The sequence below is a fragment of the Cottoperca gobio genome, chromosome 12 (assembly GCF_900634415.1).
Source record: "Cottoperca gobio chromosome 12, fCotGob3.1, whole genome shotgun sequence".
Classification (NCBI taxonomy): domain Eukaryota; kingdom Metazoa; phylum Chordata; class Actinopteri; order Perciformes; family Bovichtidae; genus Cottoperca; species Cottoperca gobio.
The window spans coordinates 19,496,980-19,508,065 of record NC_041366.1 but is presented as its reverse complement, the minus strand read 5'-3'; the positions used below and the strand labels follow the sequence as shown (position 1 = coordinate 19,508,065).

Below are 11,086 nucleotides of genomic sequence, written 5' to 3'. Positions count from 1 at the left end.
TGAACTCCTGCTTTCACCCAAAGAGGTAAATATAACACTAATCCCCCCACCTCCCTTTTTACTATACCGTATTTACAGATCGTTATATTGCAACAGCATCCCTTTCTGATGATGGAAAACTCTGTGGCAGAAAAAGCGCAACAGAAAACAAGCTAATGGACAAAAGATTCTTGTTGACATTCCTGGAATATGTCAATATTTTGCTATTGCTATAATTTCCCCAGCGCATGTTATCTTTATTTCCATGAGCTCTCACAGTCCTTTGTGCTCTCTTCGGCATCTTGTCCCCGCATACTCCTGCTCGAGATGTTTTGCATGTTTTAAAGGCGACATCAGGTGCGACGCGCTCTTCTTGGTGATGATAGACACTATTCTCTAAGTGGCAGGGCTTTGGGTTAATTAAGCTCGCTCAGATGTGTGTGTGATTCTACACATTTGAGATTGATTCACACGTGCACATCAATAGCTGCTGGTGTGTCCTCGTGTTTTGCATCTTGTTTAATTATTGTGTTCCCCCTCCAAGTGGCAGATGTACAGAACTGGCCCACATAAGCCTGGTGTTTACTTTTGAAGTCTCTTCCACCAATCCCTCTTCCTGAAGTGCATGGTTGACTGTGAACACCTGGCAATGATTTTAAACAGACTGCAGCCAGGCCTCAGATGGAGAGTCCAGGGGCGGCATGCCTGTTCTTTTATACTGTGTGCTTTGTGAGTGAGGCATGTATGCGCTTTCCTGTTATGTGGATCTGTTTTCTGTGAGGGGAAGAGGATGACAACCGCTCGCTCTCACACTGCTGGCATATGTGTGAATGTAAGACCTGGTACAATACCACAAGCACTGATTGTAGGTCATACAAATGATAATAATTGGTGATTGGTTTTAGAGCTGCCAATTCAATTAGCAATTAGTACTTTTTGATTAATTGGTTAATTGTTTGGTCTAAAAGTGTTAAAACTTAGTGGATAAATGCCGAAGTGAATACTTCTTTCTTTCATCTGGATTCCCTAAAGCTCAAAGTCTTCAAATGACTTGTTTTGTCCAACTGAAAGTCCAAAATCGAAAGATATTAAGTTTACATTCACACACCAATAAAAGCAGCAGAGCTTCACAGTTTAGAGGTTTCTGACATTAATATCTGCAGGATAGATGTTAGGAATTTCACAGCAACTTGTTCCCCTCGGGATCTTTTTACACGCGCTGTAACAAGAGTCTACTTCGAACAACCAGATTAAAGTTATATGAGTTGCAGTGATCTGATGTCCCCAATAATCTGTGTTTACATGTGTTGGGTTAATATGCAAAGCGATGTGTGGTAGTGTGCAGAAAAAACATTTCTACTTTACATACAGTCAATAGTCTAAAGGACACATTCTCATTTAAATTACAAATGGAGGAACACAGGGTTTTCTGCACCTGCAGGTTTAGTTGTTAATCCAGGATTTCTCCTTTTAATATGCAAATAGAATAAGTATCTGGGTTACTGCTCGTATTGTCTTTGTTCAGCTCTACTGCACTCACTGCATGTATGAGCGAGCTGGTTCATCCAAGGACAACTTTGTTTATTGGTTAATGAATGCAAAACACCTTTAGTGCTGCAGGATTGTTTTCAAATCATTGTATCTTCACTGTTCCTCCTACGAGCAGAACATTATCATACTGCATAATATGGAATAATCACAACTGTTGATTCGTTCTAATTTGTTTCTCTTACTTCCTGTTGGACTAATTGAAGTGTTTATCTTCCTGTCAGCTATAGTGACATGAAGGTTATATTTATTAACATGCTAATTATTAGTATCTGCAAACCCTCCCACATTTAGTGCCTGATTTATTAGGGCCACTTATTCAAATCAAGCCATTTACAACTTCCAATTAAAAAAAAACGTTTGTGGGTGTGTGTGTGTGTGGGTGTGTGTGTGTGTGTGTGTGGTTGTGTGTGTGTGTGTGTGTGTGTGTGTGCGTAAGAGCATATAGCTGAGCCAGAGCTGGAATGCAATAAATCCTGTTGAACCGAAGGTTGCAGGAGGTTTTGTATTTAATGAAGTTGTGATAAAAATATATTCTTCTTGTTATTATTATATATGAAAATTCCTTTTATATAGAATATGTTCCTCCTTATTACGACTAGAGTGTACCTGAAAGCTGCCGGGACACTAATCATTTATGTTTTACTTAACCACGGTGGTGCTTTGAGCTAAATGCTAACATTATTATGTTAAGCATGTGTAAAATGTACTATGTTTACCATCTTAAGTTAGAATTGGAATTTAGTAATTTCCCTTGAACATATAACGTGGAATAATACAGTTCTGTTGAAGCCAAATGTGTAAAAGAACGCCCACTTGTACATATGTAGTCGTATGTAAAGGGTTCACACCTGATTGTCTGTTCATGAAACAGCATTCTGAGGATTTTGATGCAATTTAAGAAAAATGGAAACTCTCCTCTCCGTAGCCGGAGGAATCGTTTATGACACCTGGGAACTTTTGAACTCTATAAGTCTTGAAGTTGTAGTTCACAAATGAATCTTTCTTTTGACAAACAAACATGCACTACCTGTAGGTTTGTAAAACACGTTGTCACTGACAGGAGACAATGGCAGCTGCTTATAGTGACAAGCTTTCAACGTGGCAAAAAGCATAGTATCAAAGTGCAATGTCTGTGTCATGTTAACACTCTCTTCAAAGCTCTGAAGCTTCGCAGGTAGTCTATTTTTTTAAAGGGAAGACACTACAGGTGATTAGGGTAAAATGTTCTAATAGACATCACGATGACATTTCCGCAGTTGATTACTTACATTAAGACACATGTTTTTCGTATTACAATATTTCTGAAATTGAATGCATTCTCTAATGCTAACATTTGGTGAACCAATCTTTGTTTTTTTTTGTCTTGAAAACTTGCTGTCAATAAGAAAACAACAAACTCGTGCCTGTTTCGATACTAAAAAGGCAGATTTGGGAGTATAATTAGTCTTAAGGGTTACTATTAAGATTAAGCAAACTTATATCACTGCTTACACCATTTTGGGAGACCAAGAAGAGAACATAAAATGTAAGTTTGGTCCAACAATCTGACAGCTGTGGATTCACTAGGTCATTCAGGGACACAGTACCTGTCGAAACAGGAACTTGACATGTATTGAAATTGTGTGGAATGAATGTGAGCCTTGAGCAAGGACGGGGCAAGGACAGTGAAGATGGGAACTGGGACTTTCTGGAGGGGAGTTGACTGAATTCTGTGCATTACTCAGAGGCTTAAAAGAGTCCTGCTGTCTCTTTCATTCCTCTTTTTAGAAAGAGCTCTGCAAGGGGACTCTTACTTGTAAATCATGGTATCTCTAAAAGAGGGGGATTAGTGCTGCTGGGCGGTTGAAAGTAGAAAAGCCTCTTGGTAATGCGAGAAGACAATAGTTATCTACTTGACCTTCATAACTCCCAGGCGTCTGCTGTTTCGCAAATTGTAATCACTGGATCTCTTGCTCAATGTCTCTGTTTCTCTTGGGAAGGATTGCAATACTCACCAAAAATGCAAAGTCAAAAACTAGATGAACACAAATCTACACTAGACACTCAATATGAAATGCATTAAAAGGGAATTTTCTTCTTGTCTTTTTTCTTTTTTAGGATTCAATGAAAATGTCCGTGTGTGTCCATGAGAACCGGAAATCCCGAGCCAGCACTGGCTCGATGAACATCTACCTGTTCCACAAGTCCTCCTATGCCGACAGTGTGCTCATGCACCTGAACTCGCTTCGGCAGCAACGGCTTTTCACGGACGTCCTGCTTCATGCAGGTAGCCGCTCCTTCCCCTGCCACCGTGCTGTGCTGGCTGCCTGCAGCCGCTACTTTGAGGCCATGTTCAGCGGCGGGCTGAGAGAGAGCCAGGCCAGCGAGGTCGACTTCCGTGACTCCATTCACCCGGAGGTTTTAGAGCTCCTGCTGGATTACGCATACTCATCACGTGTGGTCATCAACGAAGAAAATGCAGAGTCACTATTGGAGGCTGGGGACATGCTAGAGTTTCAGGACATCCGGGATGCATGTGCTGAGTTCCTAGAGAGAAACCTGCACCCGTCTAACTGTCTTGGCATGCTGCAGCTGTCTGATGCTCACCAGTGCACCAAGCTGTCAGAGCTCTCCTGGGGAATGTGCCTCAGCAACTTTCCCACTATTTGCAAGACAGAAGACTTCCTCCAACTGTCCAAAGATATGGTGGTGCAGCTTTTGTCACATGAGGAGCTAGAGACAGAAGATGAGAGACTGGTTTATGAGGCTGCCCTTAACTGGATCAACTATGACTTGGAAAAGAGGCACTGCTACCTTCCAGAGCTCCTGAGAACAGTCCGTCTGGCCCTGCTGCCTGCCATTTTCCTCATGGAGAACGTTTCTACAGAAGAGCTGATCAACGCCCAGCCCAAGAGCAAGGAGCTAGTAGATGAAGCTATCCGCTGTAAGCTGAAGATCCTGCAGAACGATGGCGTAGTTAACAGCCCGTGTGCTCGACCAAGAAAGACCAGCCATGCCCTCTTTCTTTTGGGAGGGCAGACTTTCATGTGTGACAAGTTGTACCTAGTGGACCAGAAAGCCAAAGAGATCATCCCCAAGGCTGACATCCCCAGCCCCAGGAAGGAGTTCAGCGCCTGCGCCATTGGCTGTAAGGTGTACATCACTGGTGGGAGAGGCTCAGAGAATGGTGTGTCCAAAGATGTGTGGGTCTACGACACTGTCCACGAGGAATGGTCGAAGGCGGCACCCATGCTCATTGCCAGGTTTGGCCACGGCTCTGCAGAGCTGAAACACTGCCTCTACGTGGTAGGTGGTCACACGGCAGCAACTGGCTGTCTTCCGGCCTCTCCATCTGTATCACTGAAACAGGTGGAGCAGTTCGACCCAGTGGCAAACAAGTGGACAATGGTGGCTCCTTTGAGAGAGGGTGTGAGCAACGCAGCGGTGGTCAGTGTCAAGCTCAAGCTTTTTGCATTTGGAGGAACCAGCGTCACCCATGACAAGCTGCCCAAGGTGCAGTGCTACGATCCGCAGGAGAACCGATGGTCTGTGCCCGCATCCTGCCCACAGCCGTGGCGCTACACAGCCGCTGCCGTGCTTGGAAACCAGATCTTTGTCATGGGCGGGGATACAGAGTTCTCAGCATGCTCGGCGTATAAATTCAGCAGTGATACCTACCAATGGACTAAAGTGGGCGACGTGACGGCCAAGCGCATGAGCTGCCAGGCTGTGGCGTCGGGGAACAAACTGTATGTGGTGGGTGGGTACTTTGGCACACAGAGGTGTAAAACTCTGGACTGCTATGACCCCACGCTGGATGCTTGGAACAGCATCACTACTGTGCCATACTCGCTTATTCCCACTGCTTTCGTCAGCACCTGGAAACATCTGCCTGCTTGAGCCCCAAAACCCTCTACCTACACCCTTTCCATGAGGTAAGTTTGACATCTCTTTGTCTGTTTACAGGTCTTGGGGGGTATATAAGTGAGAAAAAATTTCATAAAGTTGGGTCTGAAGACTACAAGTTTGAAAATGAAAAATATTAAGGGTGTGGAGTTAGAAAGAAATGAGTTTGCCAGACTTCTGTATCCCGCTCCTTATCTCTGCATGAGGTTAGCGGCTCGAGGCTACATTGGTCGCTACTAGCATAACACACCCAAAAGTCTTACCAGGACGAGTTACATTGTGGGTAACGTAGGCGGCAGGTTTCGACAAGGAAGAAAAATGGAATTAAATCTCTATTCCTGCAGTATCTATATAGATGTTTATATATATATATAACGATATATTGGCTGATATTCCATGTTCACTTCACATAAACAAAATCATTTTGGCAGTGATGCTTCCAAGCTGGCAAAGATAAAGAGGTCAGAAATGTACAAAAATACAACCTATAAAACATTAATGTACTGCAATGTAGGATAAATTTGCAAAACTGTCAACATATATGACAATCTGTTGGTTATCTCAACCTTTCAGAATAAAAGAAACACTGACAGTAAGTAAGTCTTCTCAGAGGAATAGAGGACGGATCTGTAGCGGAGGGAGGATGGGGGCTTGTGTGCGTTAGTTAAGTGAGTTATGCGGCTGTCGGGGATGGGCTGAAGGACAGAGAGGGTAATTGAAAGAGAATAGGATACTTTTATTGCTCCTGTGGGGGAAATCCCTCTAAGAGGGGAAAAGGGGGTCTACCAATTAGACAAGCCACACATCAGCAGGCTACAACACCCCGGCAAGGCTAATCCACTCTCAGTTCCCTTCCTTTGACGAGGTTATGGTCTTTACGCTGGGTGAGAGGCAAGGCAGCCGGCGACTCACGCAGCGTCGGAAGCCATTCATCAGGAGTTGCAAGTAGAGGTGACTGAGAGAAGCGGCAGCAGAGGAAGTGAGGAGGGAGAGTTGTAGGGCGAGAGAGCACTCAGCACTCCCCCACCTCCCCCCCTATCAGCTCAGTCAGACACACATCCTTGATAGTGGTGGTCTCGCTTGAAAACTTTGTGCCTCCATCGATGTCGTCTTTACCTCATTCCAACCCTGCTCTCCTGCTCTGATGATAAACAGGCCGGACGCATGTGGAGCATGGCTAGTCAACTGGCAAAGCGGATCTTTCTGCATGCTGCAGGCTCATGACCACATCACATCCAACAATCACTACACCCTACACTAATGCCCCCACACATACCCATGCAGGCAGTCTTTTTCATTTGGCTGTATTTATTAAAATGGCTGGGGGCTCTCAGCTCCACTGAAAGCCAATGATAGAAGTAGAGTGACTCCCCAGCTGTTAACCAAAAGCACAGTTTCCCATTTGATAATGCCAAGAAGCAGCCAAGCAGCTTCACATACTGTGATGTTCCTCCTCTCCACAGGATGAAATATTTGTTAAGACTTATTATTCCCTTTCTTTTCAGTGACTCATCTCTGAAAAGGAGAGAGTAGACTGAAGGTTTAAACTATCTCTAAACCAATGCAACACAGTGCTCAGTGAAGGACATAATCCTGCTACTAATTTAATACAGAATTTGTTTTTCGTGCGCCTGCCTGTCATGGCAACTGACAGTCTACTCACTGAACGCGGTCAAAAGACGAAATGTGGAGGAATGGAAAAGAAGGCTGGCTGTTTAGGAATGAAAGGGGAAGGAAGTATGTTAGACCTCACAGAAGGAGATTGTAGCTGTGAGAGAAAGAAGAAGTTCTCTCAGTTGTTCCCAGGGGAATAATTCTAACTTGTCCGAGATTCTTCTGGGAAATCATTTAGTAGGTACTGAAAAAATCCGATCCACCAGTATTTCAGACTACCTTTCTTAATGTTGATAATGTAGCCACATCTTCAGGATGGCTGTTGGGGATTTAAGATATTTAGAAGCAGGCATTCATTGCTAGCTAGAATGGTATAATCATATCTCCATATCAACATGTAACCTGACTTTTCCCCCAGATAATCCAAGAATATGACTAAAAGAACTAATGTAGCATCACAACAAATGAGTCAGTATATGTCATGTGCAGTGCCCCAGAAATAATTGCGATAAACAATATTATTGTCATTTTCAGACCATTTAATGCCACTGATATAATGATAACATAATATCATAATAATGCAAGTACACCCTTTCAAAGATTCCTTTTGGAATGTGGAAAAAATATAAAAATATCCTAAATAAATAAAACACGGGGCTCGGGCTCCGTTAACAAATATGTGCAATGTCTGCTCAAAACCCCCCCGCTGTTTATTCTGACATCATGTTGACGAATATGTTGGAGACATTTCTATGTAAACAAACAGGAATGTAAACACAACGGGCCAAAATGATGGACGTCACGTCCTTATATCGTACGATAAGTCAGTAACGTAATTATCTAACAGGCATACTGATCAAGGAGCCTTGTTTCTCTAGAAGTGTATTCTTTTCTGTTTTTTTTTTTTATTCCTTTTCACTTTGAATATTCGAAAGTCACCTTTAAACCGTTGAGCGTTGTTTGCTTCCAGGTGTCTTTCCTGCCCGTTTAACGAGTTATTCTTCTCTCTTCCTCAGATTTCCCTGTTTTGCATCATCTACTGGACTCCAACTGTGAAGAAGCAAACATTATCTTCCTCTAAAAGAGAAACTGAGCAGTGATGTACAGCCACCCGCATTCATCTTGATGTTGCAAAGATGCAGAAACTGGACAAAAAGCTGGACACTTTTACTGGAACTATGTCGTCCCTCATTCCCGCGAAGCTAAGGCATTCAGCACAGTAGTTCACGCAAACAAACCAAACAAACTGCTGCTTGTTATATGAGGCACAAACCACCACCTTGTGTATATCTGGCGTATCAGGCTTGTGCTTTCATGCTGCCGTATGAGGACTGCAAAAATATCACACAACCTGCATTTTTCCTATTTAGTCACGGCAGGCTTTTTCTCCATGATAAAAAAGAAGAAAAAAATAAACTATTTTCATCGAGGCTGCAATGTTTAGCATGATGGATGTTCTACTTAGATTGAGGGAGAATGCAATGATTGGTGTGCTAAAGAACTCAGTTCGACTGAATACAGCTGACTTATAAAAGGCACAATGAAGGAGCAAATCTCCCCCTTCTCTCCTCTAATAAGCTCTTTTGTTTAACCCCTTGTATCTTTTCTTTTTCCTTCTTTCAAAGACGTGCTTCTAACCTTTTAAGTGTGTCTCTTACGAAGGCTTTGGCAGTTTGCTGTCACTGCAAGCCACGAGGTGTTGATGACCAACACCAGCTGAGGTCGAGGAGGATTGAGGGGATCTGTGCGTGGCCGAGGGGAGGGGTGAGGCGCCCCGGGGTCACGACCTTACACGTTTGCTGTTTCGCAGCTAAGCATTAATGCCCACTGAGCGCTGGTTAACTAACCTATTCAGTGATTTGGCGCTTCAGAAAGAACACTTTCACATTCAGCCGTACACTTAATGCAGTAAAAGACCGGCTGTGCTTCTGTTATTCTGATAAAAGCAGTTGCTCGCTTGCTGAGTCATAGCTGAACCCTTTGTAGAGCATGTCCACTCATAGTGATTCAGTAAAACTGGCATGAACTCTTTCTGTGGTCACAGAAATCTTGTCACCTTAAATCTAAAACTGAGAATGAATCAGTTTCTTTTTTTAAACTTGCTGCAATGTAGTCTTAATTTATATGACAATGATTACTCTGTTAATATGTTTAATCCTATTTATTTCTTCTCTGCCTGCATTCTTTTGTGAATGTATGTTCGGGTTATGTCATGCATGGCCAGGTGTTGTGCTTTATTTGATCTCAGTTGGGCCGCATTTTGCACAATTCAGTCTTTCCCAGGAGGAACTTGTTCTTTTAAAAGTAAAAAGAGTATGGATGGGAGACGAAGAATGGCTCGGATTACTGATGGTGTGACGCAGCTTAGTTTAGTTTAGGCCACAGAGCCGCTGCCCAAATAAGAAGACTGAATGGGGTTGAAAGAAATGTTCACTTTTACTTCTGATAGGTTCTCTTGGAGCGCTCACCTGGGGCCGAACCTGTCTTAAATCGTCCCGTCGGGGGACACAAACTGTACCAACTAACAAGAAGGCCATAAGACCTGGAACAGTGCAGTATGTGACCCAGTAGCCTTGACATGGTTGAGCATGTGACAGTCCTCCAGCTGTCTCAAGGACAACTGGAGGACTGTCACATGTGCTAACTTGGCTCTTCGGGGTGTTAACCCACAGTCTTCTTCACCATTAGGTTGAGAAAGAGTTGAAACCAGGAAGCTGTGCATTGATAAGGGCAGACACCGCAGTGCTTTTCACCATAGTGTCAATAATGCACATAAAGAAAAGTAAAAAAATAACATTGCAAGTTCCTAAAGACCAAAAAGAGAGAATGTCTTAAACACTTGCATATGTAATACTTGTAACTCGAATCAGTGTTTTTGTCTGTATGTCTGTCTATAAGTGACCTGGACATTGACGTTTTACAATTGAATATTAATGGGATCATTGAATTCAATGTAAAAGGTTATGTTCTATATTCCTTATTCTTTGGAATCCTTCCTTGTGGATTCATGACACAAATCAAATCTGTGGGGATCAACTGGTAAACAGCTCTGCTCAGCTCCTTAAGCCACCGAATAGTTCATCCTCTTATTGGCAATTTCAGGATTTCAATGGAGACCCTCGGGGCTCCATAATGTTGACCTCCTCCAACCACTGAGCATAGGGCCTCTTGGCCCCACCAATCAGATAGGAGCATTGCTTTCCCATAGAGCGCAAGTTTCCCTGGCAACAGCAAGTAATGAATGCTCCTTCAATTTGCACCTAATTGCCGAGTGGCACTTCCCATTTCTACTCTTGCCCTCCGTTTATCCTCCGTTTTATCTGGAAATCCAGCTGGCTCAGATTGGAGCACAGTATCTTGCTTCGCATAATGATGTAAAATTAGACAGAAAACACTGTCGATGTGCATCAGTTTCATTTTTTCTGTCATGTAAGAGTTTGATTTCTATTTTTTATGGCATTATTTTGTACATGTGATTTTTTTCACAATGTGAAATTCATGGCTAATAAACATAAGAGTTTTTTCCTCTTGACTGTAAACGCATTGTGTCTTTGTCTTTAGTGTGGAGATGATGTGTCTTTAGAAGCGGCTTCAACACAGCATACGGTGCTCACTCATTACTGCATGTTTCGCATATTTACAGCAGCTTTCGGAGTGAAAACAGCAGCCAAAGTGTCCTGAGGTATTTAAGGCAGTATATCATGCGTACAGCTTTTGTTCTGTGGAGGAGGGACTGAAATCATCTTATCTGTGCCTCTGGCTTTTAAGCTTCCTGCACAAGAACAGGCGAAACACAGCCAGATACTTTCCCTTTCTCTGTCAAGTCACCTTGGCAACGGCAACCTTTATCTGCAAACTGTGGGGGCTGGAGGAGAACACGAAATCTTAAAAAGCACCGCTCTCCATTCTCGTCCCTGACATGCCTCCCCTCTCGCTTCGTACGCCCCCTCTCACACTTCTCATCAGTGAAATGCATTGCAGAGTGGCTCGCCAGTTCCCTGGTTTGTAACAAGTCTAACATCCCATTAGTAAGTGAGTAAGTGCATTCCTGCAGCTC

General features: G+C 43.2%; 1 protein-coding gene across 1 annotated transcript in view; it reads left to right on the top strand.

The window, feature by feature from the left end:
• enc1 (ectodermal-neural cortex 1) overlaps nt 1-10,568 on the top strand; it is a 10,863-nt gene extending 295 nt beyond the window's left edge. Inside the window, exons 1-3 of the mRNA XM_029444918.1 lie at nt 1-25; nt 3,628-5,444; nt 8,046-10,568. The exon at nt 1-25 is cut by the window's left edge and continues 295 nt beyond it. Coding sequence (XP_029300778.1) covers nt 3,634-5,409 — 1,776 coding nt within the window. The 5' untranslated portion in view covers nt 1-25; nt 3,628-3,633 and the 3' untranslated portion in view covers nt 5,410-5,444; nt 8,046-10,568. The remainder of the gene's footprint in view (nt 26-3,627; nt 5,445-8,045) is intronic.
• Nucleotides 10,569-11,086: the final 518 nt, after the last annotated feature.